The following is a 27156-nucleotide window of genomic DNA, read 5'->3' on the forward strand; positions in this document are numbered from 1 at the left end:
TAAATTTTTTATTTGGTTTTGGTTTTAATCAAAACTGTGAACAACCCTACTATCCCCCCCCCTCCCAAAAAAGTATAAAATAAAATATAAAATATTTTTCTTATCCACTCCACCACTTTCTCTCACCATACCCCCCCCCCAATTTTTTTAGTTTTTATATTTAATTTTCAAATCCCCTTCCCCCCTCCCCTCCCCCTTCAAATAATAATTTAGATATTATTTTGAATTTTTTTTTAAAAAAAAAAACATGTTCTACGCTACCCCACCTAACCCTCCGCTTCCAATTTTTTTTTTATTTTATGTTAGATATATACATATGATTTTAGATATATATTTTTTACTTGCTGCAAGACTTTTCTTAAAATGCAATTTTTATTTCTGTTATATTTGGTACGCAAGTAGAAAAAATATTTTCCTAAAAATATATGCACATATCTAACTTATAACGAGAAAAATGAAGGAAAAAAAAAAGCGGAGGAACATTTTTTAGGAAGGAATGGTGAAGTATGAATTTTTTTAAAAATATTTTATATAAGAAATTTTAAAAAATAAAAGTAAGGGGATTGTCGGTGGGGGGGGTGGATAGTTTCTTTTTTTAGGGATAAAAATACTTCAGTTTTTAACTTTTAATTAATATTAATAGCTTATTTAATTTTTATCAAGGTGAAATATTTTATCCATGTAGAATCTCATGTGGCAAGGTTCTTGTAAAAAATAAAGAGTGTAGAGAGTGTGCATTTTACACAGCTGAGATGTGTTTCTCCAACTAATAAATGATAGTTTAGTTATTAAACTCACATTTCCAATAGTTTAGGTATGAAACTCAAAAAATTGGATAATTTAGGTGTGTTTTTGGCAGTTATCTCTATTTTTTTATTACCTTCACGTTTCAAATTCTTTTCTTTTTTTAAGACTCGAGGGTATTATCAAAAATAATATCTCTACTCCATAAATATAGGAACAAATTCTGCATACATTCTACCCTTCCCACACCTCAATTGTGAAATTACAATAGGTAAATTATTATTATTATTTAATATAAAATCTATAAAAAAAATGTTATATAGATTAAAAAATGTTATGATTTTTAAAAAATAAATAAAGGTTAATAATGTAATGATAAAATAGACATTTAAAAAAGTCAATTAGGAAAAGGGGGGAGAATAACTATTTCTCAAAGTTGAGGAGGGGTAGTTATTTTTTAAAGTAATGATTTACAAAACAATGAATTCCCTCGTAAAATGTTTTGGATCAAAAAAGTTTGATCAATGTCAATAATATTTTTTAAAAAAAAATTGGAAACTATTATAAGGAACGGGGCAAATATACACTTTAATTTTATGATTTAGAGCAAATACACTACTCGTTAAAATAAGTGGTGAATATATACCCCCTCTTCTAAAAAATAATATGTATTTACCTTTTTCTTTAACATAACTATATTCATTGAATTAAAAAATCAATCTAGAATTTGTTTTTAATTCCAAAAATTTCATGTGGCTCTAAAAAAATACATCTCTATAACGGTCTGAACTGTCTTTAATTGAAAAGGCACTTCATGCAAAAGTAATTGGGATGACGTGGCAGAAATTCCATAAATTAGGTGTGTTTCGAACTAAGGTTATTCCGCCATAGCGGGTTTGTTCCCGCTAAGGCGACGCTGCTATAGTGGAATATGGCCCGCTATAGCGGGGTCATCAGGACAGAAACTTTGAAGCGTGAATTATTTTATTCTCATTCTCCTATTAATTGGTAAAAGAGATGAGTGTCACCCTAAAAACCCTCAAAAAACTGCTCTAGACTTGGGTTCAAGAAAGAGAATAGATCCTAACACAATGAGGGTTACAATCCACGGATTTCAGGTCTGCCTCAATCGTTTTGCCTTCCAAAAGTCAGAAATTGTGTTGGAGTTCTTCTGCAACAACCTGTCCCCATCGTTAGGAAATAGGCCATGGGGAAGGATTTTGGATGAGAAAAATTTTGGGTAGTAACTTCGAAAAAATTTAGCCTAGGCCAAACTTGAATGAATTCTGAGTTAGGTGGAGTATAGGGTGATCATGTGATTAATGGAAGATCAAATCTTTAATTTGATGGAATAGGCAAATAGCCAGGATGATACGGAGCATTTACGACTTTGCGGAATTGCATTCGGGCGAGTAAAATTTTCGAAATCGAAATTGGAGTGAAGGGTATATTTTAATACGTCTTGGAAATAGAGTATATTGTAAAAGGGGAGACTTGGAGACTTGGAGACTCTTTACGAGCTCTCTGTCTCCGCCTATCCCGCCAGAGTGGGAGTACCACCATTAGAGCCGGGAAAGTCGCGGGACTTAAGTCGTGAAAAATTCTAGAATGGTCTTTTTCTGCAAAAACAGTTCCTAGGGCGATTTTCATTGATTTTCTACGGATTTTCACGCTTAAGGCAAGAATTTTACTCCCTAAATTCATACTTTGATTCCTAAAACCTAGTAAGTATGGTTGGTAATCATTGGGGAGAGTTTGAATGGAAAACTAATGGTGGTAAATATCCCTAGGTTAAGGTTAGGATCATGAGTTTGTCCTAGGGTGTGAATTGTACTATATTTTATGATAATTAGGCCACTGTGTTGATCCTTTATAACGAACCCAAAAATGGAAGGCTCTAGCATTGCAAGGTTGTTGAAGCTTAAAATTGAGGTAGGTAATGATCTATTTCGGGTATGTGTTTTGTATACTTATTTAATTGCTTCACGATATACATGTGTGTATATGAATAGGAAAACATACTAGATTATGTATGAAATGATCACAAGCTGGCCTGTTTTGTGATGAACCTATTCTTGGATATGTAAATGTTGTAAATACTGAATGTAATTGTGATTGTTGTATGTTTGGATCGAGTGTCACGTTCGAACACATAATTAGATCTGAATATCATGTTCTAACACAAAGTTGATTGTTTATAGGTCTCTTGAGAGGACCCTTGTGTAAAGTTATAGCATGTGGAAGGTATTGAGTTATGATATTGCTGAATATGATTGAACTTGAGATTAGTTGACTTATTCTGTATACGTATATTTCTATTATGTTGAATTTACTTGTCTATGATCCGCTTACTGGCTAACTGTGTGATCCTACCAGTACACCATTGTTTTTGTGTACTGATACTACTCTTGCTCTGCCTTTTGTTATGTACAGGGCATATTCAGTCGGCTACGGAGAGATCTTGGTTAGAAGAGTGAGCTTGTTCGAGTTCAAGGGTGAGTTGTTCGTTTCAAGCTACCATAGACTCTTCTATATTCTAGTCCATTTTCCAGGACTAAGATTTGACACTGTTTTAATATTATGACTTGGTTTTGGGGAGTGTTTCCCTTCTTATATTGTCTATTAGTTAGAGTTTTGAAACGAACCACTTTCAGTTCCTAGGATGTGTTTATTTTCGTATATTGTTGGGTTGTTTAGAATAATTTTTCCACCGGAGGGTTAGTGTGGTGCCAGTCACAACGGGTCTGGGATGTGACATCTTCAACAGTTACTTGGTGCCCAAGTATACTAGGTTTATTAATCGAGTAGTTATAGACATGTTCTCATTATATAATAGATTATAGATTGATGAGAGACTTCATGTCTAGACCTCGGGTACAGAGTCTGGATGGCTAAATGTGTTGTTATTATTGTTTAGGGCATAAATATACTATGTGGGTTATGATTATTTTGTGAATAGAGGTGGTGGTCTAGTTCATGATTGTTAACCTTGATAATTCATGGTGAGAGGGTTGAATATTCTTATAAGATTATGTGTAGGAAAATTGTTGGGTTATAGTAAGATCCTAAGACTTGTGGTAATTTATGGGAACGAATGTATATTTATAAGGGAGTCCACTATTTGGCTATGGGTATCTATAAGTGTATGTATATATATATATATATGTATGTTCATGATGACTGTTCCGTGTGAAATACTGGTATAATATATACTAAAAAAATAAAGGGAGAATGTGAATAACTTCATGTTAATAATCTCATGTAGTAAACCTATTTGATTTACTTGTGGTTCCAAGTGTGATTGTTACATTGTGGTTTGTGATTGTGATTGTGATATGTGATTTCATGTGGATCAGGTGTCATGCGGCCATAATTGGAACGGATACCACGTCGATACATTTGCTATAGGTGCCACATCGATATAATTTGAATCGAGTACCATGCTGATGCACTAACTATGTTAAAATCGAATACCACATTAGTACACTAATAGTTTGGGTGTGGGTTCCATGAGAGTACCATTAGTTGGTTGTTGTATTGTCATTGGTTATACTAAATTGGTATAATAATGCGAATGTAAGGACCGGAAGTCCTAGCGAAGTTATATTCGTAATGTGATTGTGTATTTCATATAGTCAGGTGTGAGGTTGTGTACGATCAAGTTGAAAGTAGTTGATATATCGTTGAGGCGGAATTTGGCGACTTAGAGTCTGATTATGTTATGGTCTTCATATTATGTGTAATGATAAGGGTCTAAGGGGTAAGTCTCGAGTCTCTGATTCCATGCAAACCGCCGTGGTAGGACAATCCCGCTATGGCGGAACCACTATATCGGGTTAGGGACTGCTATAGCAGGCATATTGAGGATGCAATATAGAGAAGCCCCAAAATTGTTCTAACTCTACCATCTTGCAAGTGGTTTACCAAATAGTCTGGGCTATGTAATATCCCCTAAAAACGTTGTATGCGATGTTTCAATTTTCACCTAAAAATAATACAACCTTTGTATTTTAGGCATATCTTTTCATAAGATTGTTCAACTTGGGTGATTCAAATTTCTGAGTAACCACAAGATCATTACCTACAACTTTTTTGAAGACCATATTTTAAGTTTTGGAGGTTAAGTAGGTCAAATAAATTTATTGTTGTAAGGCAGGATGCTGTGACGGAATGGAGTGTTTATAGAAGAAAATCATATCTTAATGTAGAATTATCCAAATTGGTTGATTCTTGAACAATATGAAACTAGACTTTCATATCTACAATTCTTATGAATACACCAAATCCTAATAAGAAATTTATCTTGTTCAAACGCAGCTCTGAAAAAGAGTATTCTGTTAAAAAGAACTCATCTCACCTACAATGGAAAGATCTAGATACATTTGACATCACTAATGACATCAATAGTCCTCAATTTAACATCACCCATGATATCACAATCTACCATTAAATTTTTAGATTTTTCTTTATAATTATTTTAATTATTGTTAGGTCCCTCTTCTACACCTATAAATACCCACCTTATTTCTTTATTTTATTCATCAAGCTTTCTCAATCAACTCTTCTCTCTATACACTTCTTTACTCATTCTCAAATATAGTTTAAGTTCTTAGTAGTAAAAAAAATACTATTCTGGTGATTCATATACTCCGAGTAGTACACAAAACGTTACGGCGAGGAGAAAAGCTAGGACTCAAGAGTGTTCATTAAGTCCTTCGGTTCCGACTAAAGTTTCAGATTCCAGGTATGTAAGGCTTCAATCAGAGTATTCTTTCCACTTTCATGCCTAAATTATTTTGATTATATGATAAATTATGTTTATTTTCTTTAAGCTTTAGTCTAAGTTACGTGGGTGTTTATCCATGGGTTCTTCTACCCATGTAGTTAAAAAACTCTTTCAATTAAGTCTCTTAATTTCAAGTAATATTTTCTTATGGGAAATTCTTATTTTTACTTAATAGCATGAATCATGATTAAACTAATGATTATTGGTCTATTTTGATGCAACATAATTTCATATGTATGAATTGATGGTTTGCAAGTAATTTCTCTATTTATCTCTTTAAAGGTTTTTGAAATTCATGGTGGGTTGTTTAAAGCATGATATTTAATTAATGGATTTTAAAGTATTTATACATATTATTTACATACATGTTTGCAAGTTTAAGTGATTTGAACCCACCTAGTTTTACTATATCTTCAATGAAATTTGACTTGAAAACTTTGACTCTAATTGAATGTTTATGAAAGTAATGTCTATGATCAAAAGGGAGTCTTATGAAATGAAATAATGATGAAATGATATGAATGGCATATTCTTTATGCAGTAAGAACAATTCTTGCATATTTGAATCATTAAATGTTTTAATGAACTATTCTACCGAATATGATATTTGGAATTATCAAGCTATATAATATGACTATTTTGAAGTATTAAACTATTCCGCTGGTGTTGACACCCAATTTTGACCGACCTATAATTATTTTTGAATCACTATCTTAATAGATAGGCATTTTAAAAAATTATGTTCTTGTATTATATATATATTTATAAAGTTAATTTTTTTAGTCTGTACCCAAAAAAAATCATATATTTTGGATTTTCATAGCTTATAATATTTTTTTATTTTTTAATATTATTAACATCATTTCTTATCGTTTGTGAAAATAACAAGCTTTGTACATTCAAATATTTTTTCACATTATTTAGTATATATTATATGCGTGGGTGTGTTTTCTTTGTAATATATTACTTAACTAAGTATATTTTACCAATTTACTTATTCATATTAATTTGTGCATATTGCATACCTATTTTAATACGACTTATATGCACATACATATAAAGTTGTTACTTAATTAAGTTTATTATGTATTTTAATTAATATATATGTCATACATCTATTTTAGTATGCATTATATACATATGTTGCATCACGTGTATATATATATATATATATATATATATATATATATATATATATATATATATATATATATATATATATATATATATATATATATATATATATCACTTAACCGAGTCCTTTTTATAATTTTACTTATTCACATTGGTATATACGTATTACATATCTATTTTAATATATTTATGTGCATATGTATATAAAAGGGGTTATTACTTAAGTTTATTATATATTTCTACTTGTTTATATATGTATGTATATATATAAATATTACACATCTATTTTTGGTATGTATTATATATGGGCGTTTATATGTATATATGTATATATACGCATATATTTATATTGTATGTACATGCATATTTATTTTATATATATAATATTAATACTTGATAAATTTAAAATTTTACTTATTCAACATGTATTTGACAATTAATTAGATGACATTTTTTATAACTATTTATAATTATGTCCTAATCAATTTTAATATAGTCTATTTTTATACTCAATTTTAATCTCAACCGTACATTACATTTTTGATCCATGGCCATAATTAATTCTATCATTTTTTATTATTATTACCCAAATCCTAAACCTAAACTAATTTTTTCTTTTCATTTTAGATTTTTTGGGTCATCTTCTCCAAAGGAGAAGAAAAAGAACCGCCGCCTCTTCTACTCTCTCCCTCCGCCACTCTCTTCTTCTCTCCCTCCCATCACCACCATAGCAACCTCTCTCTCCTTCGATCTCTTCCTCTCGCCGGCGAACAACCACGTACAGCAGCGACACACAACAGCGTCGACATCGTCGGCGAGAAACGCAGCAATCAGCTGCTGCTTCTCCTCCACAACGTCTCCTCCGAGCTGCTGGCCGTCGAGCAGCAACGCAGCAACCTACGCAACGACAAAAGTGGACAGCAGCTCCTCAGCGGCGACCTCACGCACAGACGCCGACGAGATGAACAGCAGCAGCGAGCTCCAATTCGAAGCAACAGTGGCGACGATCTCCTTTGAAATGGACAGATCGATCCAAAACTAGAGGTCAAGCTCATCTTTTGTCAAAGACGGATCTTTACAGATCCGTCCGGGTACATTTTAACTCAATTTCTAAGCCTAGCATTTCAAATCTTTGCTCACTGTTAAATGATTGTGAGAATGGATTTTGGGTTTGGTTTGATTTTCTTTTATTTGTCAGTATCTACTGTTTTTAGATTGTATATTATGTGCTTATCTCATTAGATGTTTTTGTAGGTTATTATTGTGAACTGCTCCACAAATTTTAGGTTGTTACATGTTTGTTTCTATAGATGATGATTTGAAAGATGGAGATTTTGATTGAAAAGATTTACTATCCTTGGGAATTATTTTGTGAACAAGATTTTGTCCTTGATTGATTTCTTCTTCCTTGCGAAATTTAGGATAGCTTCGTTAATCTCCTGTTCTTGGTATACTATACACTATTTTTGTAAACTCCAGCATGATTGACTGATTTTGGTAATAAATAGTACTTATCCCCATGCTCGATTTGATCTTCTTCCCTTGACTGTCTGGACATCCTTTACTCTTCTAACTTATGAAAATTTAGCATGATTGATCTTGCTCCCTTATTTGATTGAAATAGATTAGCATAGATTTTAGTAAGCTAATTGTTTATTGTTACCTTATTTAGTTTGGACAAACTGGTTACTTGCTTTATTATGGTGGATTTATTCTGATTGTGAAAAATCTCCTTGATTGATGCACCCTCTCTTTGGCACTATTAAACTAATTTAGGTGATCTAAGTATTAGCCTACTTGTTGGTTAATTTGAAACTTAATCGATTCACTTGTGTTAATTAGGAAAGTTCTCTTCTTTGATTGCTTTTTAAAATATTGCCCTCATTAATTCTTCGATTTGTTGATATATAATCTGCATTGCTCTTTCATCATTGATCACCGGCAAGACACACTGTACACTTGGACAACTTTGACATTTTTTAAGCTCTATACACTAAATTGACATCATAGTGAACAAACACTTCATATCTGTGAATCACTAAAGTTATAATATTTTTATATATATATATTTGGTTTACATGTTGAAATCTGAAACGTTTCTATACTGATGAAAGTTTGAATTTGTATGAATAATTGATTGAATAATTTTTACAATTATTGACAATGGGCCTTTTTTGGGGACTTTATTTGCTATTTTTCTGATTTGTTTTTGCCAACCCTTGAAATAAGGCTTGTCTTAATTTGACCAAATCATAGTAATTGATTGATTTGTTTGAAATTTTAACAGATCTTGCTTTTTGAAATATTGTTGGATTTTGTTTGTTGAAATTTGAGAAGCTCTTTTGAAATATTGGTCCCTTTCATGGACTTATGGGACAAAAAGTTTGAAAAAAAAAAAGAGAGTAAAAGTCTTTTATTAACTTGTTTTCTTGAAATTATTTGAGGGATTATAAAAGAGGACCCTTCCTATTGATTTAGGAGGGGGAAGAACAAACAAGGAAGACAAAAAGGGACACAAACAGAGAGAAAGGGAACAACACAAAACAAAAAACACAAAGAGTAGAGAAAGGAAAAGAACAAAAAATATATTCTACTTTATATTTCTTACACACCAAAAACGAAAACAAAAGATAATAAGAAAAATTTCTTACATACTTTATTATTGTTTTGCTTTGTTCTCAACATCACAAGTTAGATTCTATTTGCCTATTCTTCCTAACTAAAGTATCCAGGTTAGTTTCAATCTTTCTTTATATGTTAGTTTATTATTTTAAAAATGATCTTGCTTTGTTTGTTTACTTTATCGGAGTAAAATCATATGATCATGTTATACCTCTATATATATTTGTATATTGGTTGTGTTTTCTTTATGATTTTGCAGGGCTTGAACTTCAAAGTTCAAGACACGAGGAGTGCGAAAGTTTAAAATGTCATTATTTCGTTTACATTTTTTGTATTATTTATCCACTTACCTTTTATTTTAGTTTGTAATAATCTTGTAAATTCTACACTGTATAATAATATACATTTTGGGGACTGTCTAAAGGGGGAGGGGAAATCTACGTGATGCATGTTAATTAAATCATATGTCACGGTTTAAGCTTAATATTTTCAGCATATTAATTGAAACTATACTTACATGACTTTAGCATGTTGATTTTTATAGAAATCATGTTTAAGATTTAATAAGTTTAATAGGCTACTTTAATAGATACAATACCTATATATTTGCTAATAAATATTTTTATAATATTATGTCATATAGAACTATGTTTATAGAATTGAATAATATTGCAAGCATATAAAACCAAGATTTTCACCGTAAGAAATATACATAAATCACGTCTTTAGTACTTAATGAATATTTTTAGTATTTTATAAGAGTTAATTTACGCTTACAAGATTACAAATATTTTTATCATATTGACTCATATAGAAACTACATCTATAGAATTTAATTGATGTTCCTATACATACTTTATTTGGAAACGTTGGCCAATGAAAAGATCTCTCCGTCGGTTTTTGAGGCCTCCCTATTTAAAGACGGAAATTTTAGTTTTAAGTTTACATTATGTATTATATTTTTACAAGTTAAAACGGTCGATGAAGAAATTACCGTCGATTTCCAAGGCCTTCCATATTTATAAGACGAATGCTATTTTTAGTTATTATTATTATTATCATAATCATCATCATTATCAATATTTATCCCTCACTAACGCTTTATCAAGTCTTTTACAGGTATTCAGAACTGCTTTCCGAGGAAGCTATTCGAATTAAGTTCGAATAATATTTTAAATTTATTATTGAGTATATTATTGACGTTAGACAAATATTAGGTCGTTCCTTATATTATTGCTTTAATTTACTCTTATGTATATTTCATTATATATTTGTGCAATATTTTTATCTCCTCAATTTAAAAAATGAGTTCAGTTTGGATTCACAGTTTGGATTTTTGAAGGATGCTAATACCTTCTCTTCGGAATAAATCCATTGGTTTTGCAGGCATTTTAAAATAATTAATTGGTTTTTTTAATTATCCTAAAATTATGGTGACTCATTAAATTAAACTATTTTTGAACAATCGAATTGATTTTTTACGAATCACCATGACATTGCTCCTTATTTGCAAAAAAAAATATAGGGATGTAACACTTATTATAGTTACGCATCTGAACCCACCATATAATAGAATTCTATTTTTTATAGTGTATATAGAGACACATATATTTAAAAATTATTTTAATTATTCTCTACTAATATTTTGTCAAGCGTTTGTATTCAGAGATATTTTACAAAAAATAATATTCAATAGTGTTTTTCTTTTCATATGGTAAAAGAGTTTTTTTTTTCTATACATTTATATTATCTTCTCATATTTTTATACATATAGTTGACAATAACATACATTATTTATTTGATTCATATTCTTTTTATACATATGTTTTACATATATATGTGTTATACTTGCAAAATAGTAATGTTATCCCTCCCTCATTGATAAATTAAGTCTAGCCGGGTACTACATTTTGTGGATTTCAAAGGATGCCTAACACCTTCCCTTTGGAATAATGTAAACCCTTACCTAGAATCTAAACTGGTTTTTCGTAGATCGAAACGTGAATCATACAGGTCATGCATCAAATAGGTTTTCCTTATTTTCCTTAATAAATTAGGTGGCGACTCTATACAATAATCAATCCTTTTAGAGTCAATATGTTGTGCTTTATCTAACCTCGGTTAAAAATAGGGCATAACAGCTGGATTGACTTAGCACCGAATGGGTCATTGAGGTGGGATTAGGTAAGAGAATCCTAGTAGCAACCCCTTGTCTCATTAACTATGTGCCAACATAGGAGCCCTTGTAGACTTAGGCTAATGGATCCATAAATAGCCCTTAAAGTTAAAGTTAAAGAAATGAATGAAGTTGACGGAGTTCTACCTGGCAAGTAGTTTCCCCGACCAACGTAGGGGGTTGTGTTGGATTCCATGTAATAGCTCGCATGGTCTTAAATGTCGGTTATGGTTATTTTCCCACAAAATGAATGTTTTAAAGGATATCTATATGATTTATTATGCATGCACTTCTTCTATTATGATTGAGGGTGAGCTAGGGACTTGTCTTAGCCCCGTTAAATGTAATAGTTAGAGGTATTATTGGACATATGTAAGTTAAAGATTTACTATTATGATTTCCGCTTGTTTATTTATCATCATTACCTATGAAAGGCTAAAAGAATGCTAAGAGGCTTGTTTGAGGTACTTTCGGATTCCTCATTCGCCATGTCACGTCTAGGCCCTAGGCTTGGGTCGTGACAGGCTAGGTGTTGGCTTGAGAACTTAAGAAAAAATGGTAGACTGGTTAGACAGAGTTAGTGGTGGTGTATATTCTATAACTCTACTATGTGATAGAATGGTTAGGTGGTGATCTGGTAAAGTGTTAGGATTTGAAAGCATCAGTATGATAAGAGGTGGAATGTTCAATGGTAAAGTTGTCAGCGGAATCGGGTAGAAGGCTGAAATCAAGTGTACTACTTTTGATTAGTGTAATCGGGGTGGAAGAAGCGGGTGGATAAAGATTTGAGTGGTGTACTTTATTGTTGCATGTTTTATTCTGGTTGATTATTTTATATTATATGGTGAGTTTTAGGTTGACCGATGATGTCTACCAATACGTGTTATTTGCACAGATGCTACTCTTTCCATGCCACTTGTCATAATATGATTGCAGGATCATAGATATTTCATAGGTGAAGACGATGATGATCTCCGACAGCTTCTACTCCTTCTTCATTTTTATGGGAGTTGTGTCTTATGTTATTTTATAAATTGTTTTCTTAGAAGCTCAACATGTTTAGACTAGTTCCTTGAGGGTGTTAGTATGTTCCTTGTAAATTAACTTGGAGGATTAAGTCAATTTATGGTAATTTCATAACCATTTAGAGTGTTATCTTATGATTCATTTATTTTTCGCGTGTTATAACTGAATGAGAATTAAGGGTTCTCCTATCTAGGTGTTAGAGTAGGTATCCGTACGGCCCAATGTATTGGATCGTGGCACTCACCCTTTTCCCTTACCTCTTCGAACTCTACCAAATAAAAAAGAACTAATCTTTCTTCTACTCAATCATAAAATGAATTTAGACCAATTTGAATAAAAGACAGATTCATTTTATTTTTTTTATTTCACTGATTCGGGTTAGAGGAGTAAAAGAAATGAGTGAGGTAGTTTTTTAAAACTCTGTGATATTTTCTAAAAAAAATAAAAATAGTTTTAGAATTTTCTTATTTCAGCCAAGGGTCTTTCGGAAACAGCCGTCCTACATTGGTAGGAGTCAGGTCTGCGTACACTTTACCCTCCCCAGACCCTACGATGTGGGATTTCACTGGGTTGTTGTTGTTGTTGTTGTTGTTATTTCAGTGTGTTAACAAAAAAGGATAAATCTACACAATTTGTTAGACTATAAGGAATCATTTGGTGTGAAAGATAACATCAAATAGTTTCGAGATTAAATTATTGTTCCACTTAATTTGTTGTTTGGTTGAAAAATTTGGGATAACTTATCTCAAAATTAATAATTAGTACCGGGATAAGTTATTCCTCCTCTTGGGTGGTATAGTAACCCCGAGATAAAATAGAGAAAATGATAAAATATCCCTTTAAACCCTTTTTATACATCTCTTTTCACATTCATGTATATTCACATTATTTTTAATACCATGTATAATAACATTTACAATCTTCACTACTCCTTATTTTTATGATTATTTTTTTATATATTTTTTTATTAAAAAATTGAGATAATTGTCAAAAACAAATCTAAACTATTTTCCTATTGAGTTTCATACTTATACTATTGGAAGTGTGTTTTATACTTAAACTATCACTTATTAGTTAGACAAACACACCTCAATGGTGTGTGTAATACACTCTCTCTACTTTCTCTATTTTTTGAAAAAACCTTGCCACATGGTATTCAAAATGAATAAAATATTTCATCTTGACAAAAATTAAATAAACTATTAATATTAGTTAAAAGTTAAAGACTAAAATATTTATATCCCAAAAAAAATTATAAAAGAAATTACTTTTTAAAAAAAGAAATTATTTTTTTAAAAAAAAAATTAAAATATTTATATTTTGCTCACGCATTCCACCACATCCTCCCCCACAATCCCCATCCTTTAATTTTTTAATTTCTTTTTAAAATTTCTTTCCTAAAATTTCTTTAAAAATTCATACCCACTTATCTAACCATCCGCTCTAATTTATATTTTTTTAATATTTTTTTTCGTTTTATGTTAGATATATATATATATTTTTAGGGAAATAATTTTTTTTACTTGCGTACCAAATGTAATAGAAATAAAATTTTATTTTAAGAAAAGTCTTGCGGCATGTAAAAATGTTTTCCTAAAATCATATGTATATATCTAAGACACAACGAGAAAAAAATTGAAAGTAGAGGGTTAAGTGGGATGGGATAAAAAAAATTTAAAAAATAAATAAATGAAATATCTAAATTATTATTTGAAGGGGGGGATGAAGTAAGATATCACGACCCAATCCACCGGGCCGTGCGGCACCCACTATACACCCTAAATAGGAGAACCCTTATATATAAGAACACTTACAGAATTTAAAACAAACTCGAATAATTAGACCAAAATTCTAAAGAAAACTATATTAAGACCAGCTTACACAATTATACAAAATCTCCAAAGGATACTAGTCTAAACAGGTACAAGAGCTACTAAGAGTAGAAATAAAATAAAAGACCAATGACCCAGCTTCCACCAAGATAAGGGAAAAATAGAAGCTGCTGGAGGATTGTCTTCGTCTTCACCTATGAGACATAACTGACCATGTAACCAGACTATGTCAAGTGTATAGCAAGAGTAGTATAAATACAAACCACACGCACTGGTAGGCATCATCGTTCAATCAGATACCCACCGCATAATATATGAATAGAAAAGTAAGAAATATCATAATACTTAAAGCTTCTTCAACTTAGTCACCCCATCCCAATAAGTGCACTACTTATTCTTACCTTTAAAGTGCTTGCCACTTTAAACAACACGTCCCACTACCATCCTAGTCACAACTTAAACTTGTGGGTTAGGGACCTAAATTACTATTATTTCATCACCCCTATAGTCCCCACCTAGCAGCCTTAACCATTCAATGATCTCTCCCAACCCTCACCAGTTGGTCTAAATGTCTCACAACATAAAGCATATCCATCTCACTACCACACTCTCCTACTCACTTAAGTTCTAGATAGTCACTATCCTTACCTCAGTTATTCTTAGAGATCACAATGATAACACTCTCTGACAGCTGGAAATCTCAACTTCTAAGTGTATAAATATAGAATACAATTATACCATATAGATCACATCCAGGCCTAACAAGGCTCATCCTCTGACCCACCAATAAATGTATTGATGATCATAATCCTCTATATATAGCACACCTCAACTCAAGAATTTATTTATAGTTCTTAGTCCATGGCTCGTCTACCACTAACCTTATTATTACATGAAAATACATAAATCATCAGGTCCTCTCATGGGACCATCCACACACATATACTTGGCCCTCTCAGGGGACCCAATTCAGTCATATTTGTGTTAGAACGTGACATCCAATCCAAGAATGTGTCGTAACGTGACATTCGATTCAAATACCTGTCAGAACGTGACACCCGATCCATATATGTGTCGAATGTGACACCTGATCCAATCATAACACATTCACAATTACATTCAGTATTTATATCACCAAGAACAAGTTCATCACAAAATTAGGCCAGCAAGAGCTCATTTATATAAGGACTAACCTGTCACCTTTATCTATACACGTTTGGACATATCATAAATAACTCAATTACACATTTAAGACAATTTCGGAAACAATCAACGTCCACACTACCAAAACTTACGGCCTAACCTCAAAATCTACTAGTTTAACTTTTCTGTACGAGATTCTATGCCTGATATAAATTAGCCATCTACATACAAACATCACAATCAATAACTTCTCAATTCACTGCGGACACCTTTCTACCCAGGTCACATTCGAATTTGACCATATCACAATCGGATCTCTGCCCTTAAACCATGACCCACAACTTAATATATGAATTCTCATTAATTTTCCTTCTATATTACACAGTAGATATAGGTTTATTACTTAGAAAAGAAAAACCTAGCTTACCTGGGCACCAAGCATTCGCGGAGAGATAACACTGCTGAAATCATTGGTTCCAAATATTCCACAGGCAAGACCAGATTGAATTTCTCGGGTTGAAGCCTTCTAAAAGCTGAGATTCCCTCCCCTCTTCTTCTTCATTCAAGAACAGCATTTTTGGAGGGTTTTGCTGAAACTGTCGTCTCTAACCTCCACTTGGGAGAAATGGAGAAATAAGAAAATTCACGACTTAAGTTCTGTCCCACGACTTCCTTCTCTAGCGACCTTATTCCCACTCTGACGGCACCGCACCGGCGGGATCATCCCGCTCTAACGGGGTGATGGGACCCAGTCAAGTCAAATTCTTGTGATTTCTTTTTAATCTAAATTAACGACGGTCCGGATCGTTACATAAGAATTTCTAAAAAAAACTTTTATAAAATAAATCTAATAAATAAAAATAAAAATAAAAATTGGGGTTGGGGGGAGGGAGGGATATGATGAGAGAAAGTGGTGCATTGAGGTAAGAAAAATATTTTATATTTTATAGTTTTTTTGGAGGGGGGATAGTATTTAATGTTTAATTTTAAATTATAATAATTTATTTATTTTTTGTCAAGATGGAATGTTTTGTTCATGTGGAGTGTGATGTGACAAAAAAAATTAAATGAAAGAGAGAGTATAGTACACATACCATGATGAGAGTGGAATAAAAGAAAGATGTGTGTTTCTCAAATTAATAAGTGATAATTTAGGTATGAAACTCATACTCCCAATAGTTTAGGTATGAAACTTAAAAAAGGGATAGTTCATGTGTATTTTTGACACTTATCTCTAAAAAATTAGACTATACAAATATAATTTTTATTTATTAATTTATTTGACTAATTTTTATGTTTATTTATATTTGATTTCACTACTACTAAATTACATATTTTTAATTATATATATATATATATATATATATATATATATAGTCACTTGAAACCTTGTGTTTTATACATCAACTAAAATAAAAACTTTAGTATTTTACAATTTAAGAGAGATGTGTGCTTAAATGAAGTGATATAAGCAATAAATTCTCTTTTACTTTAACAAATTTAAGATAAAAATCTATTTTTAAGCTAAATAAGATGAAGATTTTATTTTTAAATACATATGGTACCATCATGGAATGCATACACAAATTTTTTTAAACTAAACAAGATGAAAAAATTATTTTTAAGAATGAATAACTAAAGCATGCAATGAAAATATAAAAAACTAAATAAAGTGGAGGATGTTTTTGTAAAGAAACAACTTGTTATTAAAATTTATGCAATGCATATATTTTTTTGAATACAACAAATCAAACAATCAATAAGAACTAATTCCAGCATAACTTATCCATCATAACTAATTCCAGCATAACTTATTCATTATAACTTATCTCATCATAACTTGTATTCAAACCAAAGGATCCCTAAAGGGTATATGTAGATAGTGAAGTTTTATTGATAGATTCATATTACATTTTGAATTAAATCTTAAATTCATGATATGTTGATCAACTTAAATTATTAGTTAATAAGATTAAATTAATATTTAAGTTAAAAAAGCACAAATTCACTTGTTTTGGAGCTAATTACTTATTTTCACGTGAGTTTTCGATATTACAATTTCTACCACATTTTGGTCCCAAGATACATGTATTTGAAGCATCCAGATAAATATATCTCAGATACATCTAATTATGTGTATCTAAATGTAGAACACATCAATTTTCCATATATACAAATACACTTCATCAGCTACATAAATTTCTGATCAAATACATGTTTTGACCACCTTCTCTCTCCATCTCTCCTTCGTCTCTCTTCCTCTTTTATTAGATCGCCAAATACATACTTCATGTAAATGCCCAAATATCAAATGCATAGTAATTCAAAACGAAAAAAAAAACTATTTTTAGTGGTGTGTTGTATATCTATTACAATACTCTTTGTTTCAAGAATCTTTAGCCATCAAAGTAGATTAAGAAAAGACTAAATGAGTGAACTTTGATTGAAGAGTAACTTTTTGGTAGATTCATGGTGGTGTGTTGTATCTCTATTAACAATATTCTTGGTTGAAGAATCTCTAGCCATCAAATTACGTAGATTAAGAAAAAACTAAGTTAATGAACTTTGATTGAAGAAGAACGTGCGAGGAGAAGGAGGAGGGAGGAATGGGTGATAAACGTGGGAGAGGGGAGAATTAAGAGAGAGTGTGTGGTAATTTGGAGTGAAGGAGTAAATTAGGGAGATAATTAAGTGACAGGACTCTATTTTAGCCAATTTAAGAAGTAATGTGCCTAATGTATCTTACTCCAAATCTAGTATATAAGTATCAAATAGTGAGATAATATGTAATTATTTGAAAGTATAGATTGGATTAGTAGATATGATGTGAATGTATGTATAATTATGTAGATTTTCTAAAATTATATGACTCAAATAAAATTCAAATTTTATTTGGGCTAATCAGTTAAATTGAAATGACGGGTCTCACTCACGCTCTTCAAGTCCAAAATCCTCTAAAATTACTTGGAGACCAAAATACTCTAAATCCTAAATCATGCTTATATAATGGATCTTCATAAGAGCAAAAAGAAAAAGAAATACATAGAGAAGCTCAGCTCTTCAATAGTGATCCTCAAATTATCCGCACACAAAGAAATCTTCGTCTCCAAGTTTTCATATCTATGCCTCCGTGATGAAGTTCCAACAAGTAACCCATCGATTCGAGAACAATACAAATTTCTTGAATTGATAATCGTGAAGAGAAAAATCAAAGGATTATATTTTTTTCGTAGAATTTTGTAAAGATCGTAATCCTCGCACAAATTATTGAAACAAAAATATTATTATTTGTTCCTATTTTTTTATTGCTATTTTTCAAAAACAAAACTTAATCACTTTACAATATATATAAATTATTTATTAAACGACAAGAATATATATGCAGTGCATTGACAGCTGGAAACATTTGGTCCTCACAATTTCCTCCTATAAGCTGTGGTTCTGAATTACGGACTTTCCCACAATCGTTGGACCTTCCACATGTGATTACAATTGTACACCTCCCTAGACACGTGTCATCTTCTTTCTTTTCTATTTTTTTTCTTTGCTCTAATTAGTGATTGAAAATATTTCGACATAAAATTCATTAGTATTATTTTTACAATGTGGTTAATTTAAATATTTAATGCACATTTTGTTTACGACATATAGTAGTTTTCTTTGTAAATCCTCTCAGTAAATCAGCTAATCCTTTGCTCCAGTCTATGTGGTGGTATTAATTTTATTCTTAATTTATTACTACTAAAAAATAGCAATTTTATATTTAAAATCTTTTTATTTTTTCTTTTGATACATAATAACATAATTTCATAGTCCAAAATATTATGACATATTTTTTAAGATTACAAGATTTATATTTTTAAAATTAATTTCTTAAATTTTGTGTCTAATCATATACTATTACATAAAAGAAATTAAAAGATACCGACGGAATCAAGATGGTAAGATGAGAAATATTTATCCTGACCTAGTAATAAATGAAATGAGTAAAGGATAATGTCTCAGATTCAAATTTTACTAAAGACAAAAAAACATTAGATAATTCTTTTTATTTGTTTTAGTATTAGTGAATAAAATTACTTCAAAAATATTTATATTAGTAAAAAGCAACAAATATTTTATAAAATTAGGTGAGGTAGACACGCGAAAAATGAAATAGGGACATTTTTCTTCACAATCGCATAAAGTACATAGGTAGACGTGGTTGCTCTATATACTCTCACTTTCTATCCACGATCAGTGATGATAAAAAAGAAAATCTCTAGCCTCAAAATTAATGGACACCATTTCTTTTCTATAAAAAAAACAACTTTATCTTATAAAAAATTAATTGAGGTGAAATTCTTGTACATCTTCTTCTTTTTCTTCTTCAAAACTCAAAAGGAAATTTTGAAGTTGTCAAGAATAAGCAATGGCTCAAACAATGTTGTTAACAGCCAATGCCAAAGTTGATTTGAGTAAAGAATCTTTAGTTGAAAGACTAAAGCCTAAGCCTTTGTCTTCACTCTTCTTGCCTTCTCTTCCTTTGAGATTTTCTTCTTCCACTACTAATGCTTCTTCTTCAAAATTCACAACTACTACTGTTGCTCTATTCAAGTCGAAAGCCAAAGCTCCTCCCAAAAAGGTTAGCTTATTTTAACTGATTACGGAGTTTAAGAAATATGATTGTTTTTTTTATAGTGTTTCAAAATTATCTTACATTTTTATAGATTCTTTCTCAAATAAGTGAGACCTAACAGGAGTAACATGTAGATAACGTTATAAATAATTCTATTTAGTTGGCTAAACTTTGTATTAATTACCCCTTTAATTTGTTGAATTTTATTTATTTAATTTTGAATTTCGACAGGTTGCACCACCAAAGCAAAAGGGAAAGGTGGAGGATGGGATTTTTGGAACCTCAGGAGGAATTGGTTTCACTAAGCAAAATGAGCTCTTTGTTGGTCGTGTTGCTATGATTGGTTTTGCGGTGAGTATTACCATTAATTAAGTCCCTTAATTACTCTTATAATTTTTTTAAAATAATGGTTCATAAATAAGTACTATAAAAAGGATTTTTACCTCAACTTTGTTTTTAGAATCACAACTTTTTCCTCAACTTTGAACAATAATTAAACCTCCTTTTATCCTAATTAAAATTTTTAAATGCCTATTATATTCTTTCATTATCATTTTTTTTTACTTCTTTAGAAATCATGATATTTTCATTTTTTTTATTTAATGTAACAATTTTTTCATAAAAGCATAAACATTATTTTTTGCACCAAAAAGTGAAAAATACTAATTAAGTATATAAGTTAATGATGTTTTTATAATGAAGTAAATTAGCATAATGAGAAAATTAATTTTATTAATAATAATCAAAATTCTAATATTTATTTATACAATTGAAAATAACATAGGATAATAACTATTAATATATTTCAATGTAGAAAATACAAATAATTAATTTAATTAACGACAATTTTTTAAAGATTGTATTATTTAGATTTTAAATTATTTTAGATTATAATTCATGTAATACTCCATCAATGTCAATCAAAACTTATTTATTTATATAAAAGAGAATACTCATCACCATTTATATTACTTGATTCTCATTCTAAAAATAATTATTTTAATTTACTTGTCCAATTTATAAAATTTAAGAAATTTTTAATATATTTTTATTTCTACTATTAGTATTAAATAACTGCATAAAAATAGTAATAGTCAAATTTAAGGTTTCAAAATATTATTAATAATGTTAGTTTAGTAAAATACACCTCTAATTAATTTTTTTAAATGTGTCATATATATCAAGAAGGGTCAGGTAATATGAAACGGATGGAGTAAAATAATGGAGCAAAGAAAAAATATACGTATACACACACTTATGCATATTATATTGAAATAACGTTCATAAGAATAATATTAAATTTTGTGATAAATTCTTAAAAATATTATTCTACTTATAATGTTAAATAACTTAAAGAAAAAGTTATAAATATTTATGTTAAAAAGTAAATTATATAAAAGTATAATATAAAGAAGGGGGGGGGGGGGGAATTTAATTTTAAAAGCAAAGGTGGAGGGTGAAAATAAAAGGAATGCTTTCATTATTCTATTAAAGGCTTAATACATTAAATTAATTTAGTACATAGATTAGACAAATGAATCGCATCCCAAGGCCGATACATCATCCTATTGAACAGGTATTGGATAATGCGGCAGAGGGAGACTATTAGTTACGGGATAGAGCCAACTCAATAATTTTTTCGTAAACTGTATATTTGTATTAGAATAAAAAAGAACAGTTCGGTGCACTTAAACTCCTGCTATGCGCAGGGTTCGGGGAAAAGCCCGATTATAAGGATCTATTGTACGCAACCTTATCTTGCATTTTTGCCAGAGGCTATTTCCAAGACTTGTATTAGAATATTCATTAAATATGTATAAATATGTAATTGTAAATCAATAACATTAAGATTCATTAACTCTAAACTCAGTTTCCGCCTCTAACCACCACATATGAATTTATCGTAACTAGTGAAAAAAATTATAAATATACATATTAGTTAATACTTCCTTTGTTTTTATTTATATATCATCATTTTAGATTTCACGTGCATTAAGAAATAAGTTTCCTATTCTACCCTTATTTAATATTTTTTTGAAGTTAAGTTTTCAATCAATGAATATGAATTAATTTATTTTGATTAATTAATTTGACCAATAGAAATAAATTATTTACATAGTTTTTTATGTTGGTCAAATATATATTTTCAAGGCTAATAACTCACAAGTATAAAATAGAAAGAATAATGTCATTTATGCATTGATTTTGTGAAATGACAAATATTAAGGTCCATTTATTTTTAGTAAGAACGACATATAAATAGGAACAGATGGAGTAGTAATAGTTAAATGATACTCCCTCCGTTCTTTTTTACTTGTCAAATTTTAACTTGACATTTCTATTAAAAAAACAATGATTGATATAGTGAGTTTATCATTTTATTCTTATTAATTGATAGAGTCTTAAACATATTTACTCACTATATTTTTTCAAAAATATTAACTCAATGTTAATAGATTGAGAGTATAATAGGAAGAAAAAAAAATCTAATGTAAGAATACCACTGACCTACCTCCTGATTATGTGACTACTCTAATTATGTCAACGCTACTTTTAAGTGATGATGTTTTGAGTTTTTAAATTTATGTATAGGCATCTTTGTTGGGAGAAGCAATAACAGGAAAGGGTATTTTGGCACAATTGAATCTTGAAACTGGAATTCCAATCTATGAAGCAGAACCACTTCTATTGTTCTTCATTCTATTCAATCTTCTTGGAGCCATTGGAGCTTTGGGAGACAGAGGCAAATTTGTTGATGAGCCTGCCCCTGCTACTGGTCTTGAAAAGGCTGTCATCCCTCCTGGCAGATCCTTCAAGTCTGCTTTGGGACTTAGTGAAGGAGGTATTACTTTTTTTAAGTTCCATGCACTGTCGATATAATTATTATTTTTATTTTATGTGACGTTGTTTGATTGGATATTCAATTTCAAATAATTTCAGGTCCATTGTTTGGATTCACAAAGGCAAATGAGCTGTTTGTAGGAAGATTGGCACAATTGGGAATTGCATTCTCCATTATTGGTGAAATTATCACAGGGAAAGGAGCATTGGCCCAATTGAACTTTGAGACAGGTGTCCCAATCAATGAGATTGAGCCCCTTTTGTTGTTTAACATTGCCTTCTTCTTCTTTGCTGCCATTAATCCTGGTACTGGCAAATTTATCACTGATGACGAAGAAGATTAGATATAGACCAGTACTTTTTGTGTGTATGACTTATGTGTAGTTCTCCTAAGAATTGAAACTTCCTTTAAATTTCTTCAAAGTTGTTTGCACTCTCCTTCCTGATTTTCTATTTAATTGCTACAAAGAATGAGTAATTAAAAAGTATACCTGATAAGGGGTGTGATGAAATGATAACAATTTTCCTCACTCGCGATTTGAGCCATAAATATGAAGTCTTTTATGGTGGGAATAAAAACTCCTATATTTTGCTCAAATTCCTTGAAAACGCTTGAATGAGGCACGATATACGCAATATTTGAGACTAGGGGTAATTTGGAATATGGTGTGAAGTCAAAATTCAACCTGGAAAACGCCAATGCGACAATGTATATCACGGACATATCACCCACAGGCTTTCATAGATATACAAATATATACATGATATAAAATAGGTACACATATATACAAAAAAGGCACACACAAATATATAAGGGATACACATCACGTCAAAAACTAATATCCCTTGCATTTCACACATCATCCGCTGCATCACAACCACAAAAAAAATCATAACTACCCATTGTTTAATGTAACAATACAAACACCATTTCAATTTATCGAAAAAAGCTTTCAATTTGGACTTCAATTGAAACTCGTAAGTTAATTTGTACAGAGGCTACAACATGTGTGTCTCTCTCTCTATATATATATATAGGCTACATCATAACTGCCTAATATTCCTTCTGTATATATGTATAGCTGTATATACGTGCCCTTATCATCTATTCAGATTTGGTCTGCAAGTTGTTGTGGGTTAGTTTTGATCTGAAATAAGCCAGTATGGAGTCGGGGCTCAATATACTCTTCCTTCCTTTAAAAGACTAGGAAAAAGTCCAATGTATTTTTACTTTGACTCAAAGTGAGGCAATTCATTTCTTGTGTTCTTCTTTGACAGAACTTTGTCTGAGCTAGAATGGTTTCTAATTCCATCAATATTGCTAATTTAATTATCATCTCCAACTTCATAAACGTTTCCGTATCCTCTGAAGGCCATCTATAGCTGTTTCTTCTTGACAAACTTCCGAATAATGAACTTTTTCATAGCGACCAACACCATTTTGATGTACCATATAATGTAACAACAACAACATATCCGGTGGAATCCCACAAAGTGAGGTTTGGAGAGGGTAGAATGTATACGGACTTTACCACTACCTCGTAGAGGCAAAGAGGTTGTTTTCGAAAGACCCTTGGCTCAAGTGAATCAAACTCAGGAAAAAGGAAGAAAATAATGAAGAAAGCATAAGAGCGAGAACAACAACAAAAACAACAAATAAAATGATAAACAAAATATAATAAGCAACATATGGCAATATCTATAAGGGCACGACCTATGACTTGCACTGTACCGCTACACGGTAAGATGACATTCTACCCCTACTAGTCTTTTATCCTAATAAGCGACCTCCACTTCTTCCTATCTAGAGTCATGTCCTCAGTGATATGAAGCCGCGCCATGTCATGACGAATCACCTCGCCCCAATACTTTTTCGGCCTACCCCTACCCCGCCGCGTACCCCCTACATCCAACCTCTCGCACCTTATCACTGGTGCGTTGGCGCACCTCCTCTGCACATGCTCAAACCATCTCAGTCTCATTTCCTTCATCTTGTCCGCTACTGGAGTCACTCCTACGTTCTCCCGAATAACCTCATTCTTAATCTTGTCACTCTTATTAAGCCCACACATCCATCTCAACATCCTCATTTCTGCGACATGCATCTTTTGAATATGAGAGTTTTTGACTGGCCAACACTTCACTCCATACAACAAGAACGGTCTAACCACCATTCTGTAGAACTTACTTTTAAGTTTATGTGGTAACTTCTTGTCACACAAGACTCTAGAGGCAAGGCTCTATTTCATCCAAGCAGCCCAATACAATGTGTGACATCATCGTTGATATCCCCACTACTCTGGATGAATGACCCAAGATATTTAAAATTTTTGCTCTGAGGCAAAACTAACTTCTACGGACAGCTAAGCTAACACCACACTAAATTTGCACTCCAAATACTCAATTTTGGTCTGCTCAATCTAAATCCTTTAGACTACAGGGTTTGTCTTCATATCTCCAACCTATCATTAACTCTGTGTTGAGTCTCATTAATCAGTATTATGTCGTCCGCAAACAACATATGCCATGGAACCTCATCCTAAATATGTTGTGTCAGCTCATCCATCATCACGACAAATAAGAACAGACTTAGCACCGATCCTTGATGTGGACCCATTTCTATTGGGAAGGGATCCGATTCCCCCCCACCCACCCACCCGCCCCCTCGTTCTACCCCAAGTCTTGGCTCCATCATACATGTCCCTTATCGCCCCTAATATACACCATTGGGACACCTTTCGCCTCCAAAGGATCTCTTTCAAAATTTTGTCATAAATTTTTTCTAGATTAATGAACACCATAAGTAGGTCCCTCTTCCTTTCTCTATATTTCTCCGTCAGTCTCTGCATAAGGTGGATTGCTTAAATAATCGATCTCCTCGGCATGGATCTAAAATGATTCTCAAAAATAGACACCCCTCTCCTCACCCTCATATCCACCATTCTCTCCCAAACTTTCATAGTGTGGTTTAGCAATTTGATACCTCTGTAATTATTATAATTTTGGATATCACCTTTGTTCTTGTACAATGGGACCATTGTGCTCCACCTTCATTCGTTAGGCATTTTAGCCTTCTTAAAAATAGCATTAAACAACCTAGTTAACTACTCCATCCCCGCATTATTAGTGCTCTTCTAAAATTTCATCGGAATCTCATCGGGTTCGATCGCTCATTCCACTAACAACACGCCTTACCTCCTCAACCTTAAAACACATACAGTACCCAAAATCCCAATGACTTTCAGAGTGCGCCAGTTCGCCCAACACAATGTCTCTGTACCCTTCTTCCTTTAAGAGTTTGTGGAAGTATGTTTGGCACATTTGCTTAATGGCGGTCTCGTCCACCAACACATTGCCTTCCTCATCCTTGATGCACTTTACTTGATCAATGTATATTCATTAAAGTATATATAAGACATATATAATGAGAATTTGAGGAGTTGTTGATGTTAATTCTTGCAGTATTGGTAATTTGCCTGGGGACCAAGGGCTCTCATACATTGATGAAATTCGACATGTAAATTGGGTGCTTAGTGCTTAGTAGCATGAATGCCCATGACATTCTTAAATATTGTTGGTGTGCAATGTATGTTGGCTGTGACTTGGGGTGTTTTTGGTACGAAGAAAAATATATTTTGAAAAATAAGTGAGTTTTTATTTATTTTATTTGTTTGGCAATTAAGTAAGTTTAAAAATATTATTAGAAAAACATATTTATGTAATCTAGCAAAACAATATGGATACACAATGGGGGTTAGGGGTAGCGGGGGTAGAACAATCAATGGGTAGGGGCTGAGGGCATTGGGTGGATAGGGAGGAGATAATGAGCTTGAAACCTTACTTATGGAATTTATTTTTTCTGCTTTTATTAGAAAAGTCATTTTCTTTATTTTTAAGAAATTTATTCCTAAAGAAAATATTTTGACCAATTAAATATGAGAAATTGAAAACTCTTTTCAAAAAGGTATATTATGCGTATTGACACAAGTTACTATACACATAGGGGTAATTCATGAGTTGTGCAAGATTATGTCATTATTAAGGATTATCCTCGTGGGTCGTAGATAAATGGCGATGCTTTTTTCTCATGTATCAAAAGTGACGTAAGCTTGAATGGGAACTTGTAGCAATAATGATGTTTATTTGTTCGTATTGCAACTATATTTGGTGTGCATAATAATATATATACGTATGATAAATGAGTGGTGTTTGAGTTGTGAGTTTTGTTTGAATC

General features: G+C 31.5%; 1 protein-coding gene across 1 annotated transcript; it reads left to right on the forward strand.

Moving 5' to 3' along the window:
* Nucleotides 1-19748: 19748 nt before the first annotated feature.
* Nucleotides 19749-23355, forward strand: LOC129898961 (photosystem II 22 kDa protein, chloroplastic). The gene is made up of 4 exons (XM_055973688.1): nt 19749-20087; nt 20313-20432; nt 22674-22923; nt 23022-23355. The coding sequence occupies exons 1-4, from the start codon at nt 19875-19877 to the stop codon at nt 23264-23266; spliced, it is 828 nt and encodes a 275-aa protein (XP_055829663.1). The 5' UTR covers nt 19749-19874; the 3' UTR covers nt 23267-23355.
* Nucleotides 23356-27156: the final 3801 nt, after the last annotated feature.

Source organism: Solanum dulcamara, chromosome 8 (assembly GCF_947179165.1).
Source record: "Solanum dulcamara chromosome 8, daSolDulc1.2, whole genome shotgun sequence".
In the NCBI taxonomy this organism is placed as follows: domain Eukaryota; kingdom Viridiplantae; phylum Streptophyta; class Magnoliopsida; order Solanales; family Solanaceae; genus Solanum; species Solanum dulcamara.

Bases quoted from the DNA above. Each gene is read 5' to 3' on its own strand.
- LOC129898961 (XM_055973688.1), top strand. From the start codon at position 19,875: ATGGCTCAAACAATGTTGTTAACAGCCAATGCCAAAGTTGATTTGAGT. The intron at 20,433-22,673 runs GTGAGTATTACC...ATTTATGTATAG, and splicing joins TTGCTATGATTGGTTTTGCG to GCATCTTTGTTGGGAGAAGC. The intron at 22,924-23,021 runs GTATTACTTTTT...AAATAATTTCAG, and splicing joins TTTGGGACTTAGTGAAGGAG to GTCCATTGTTTGGATTCACA.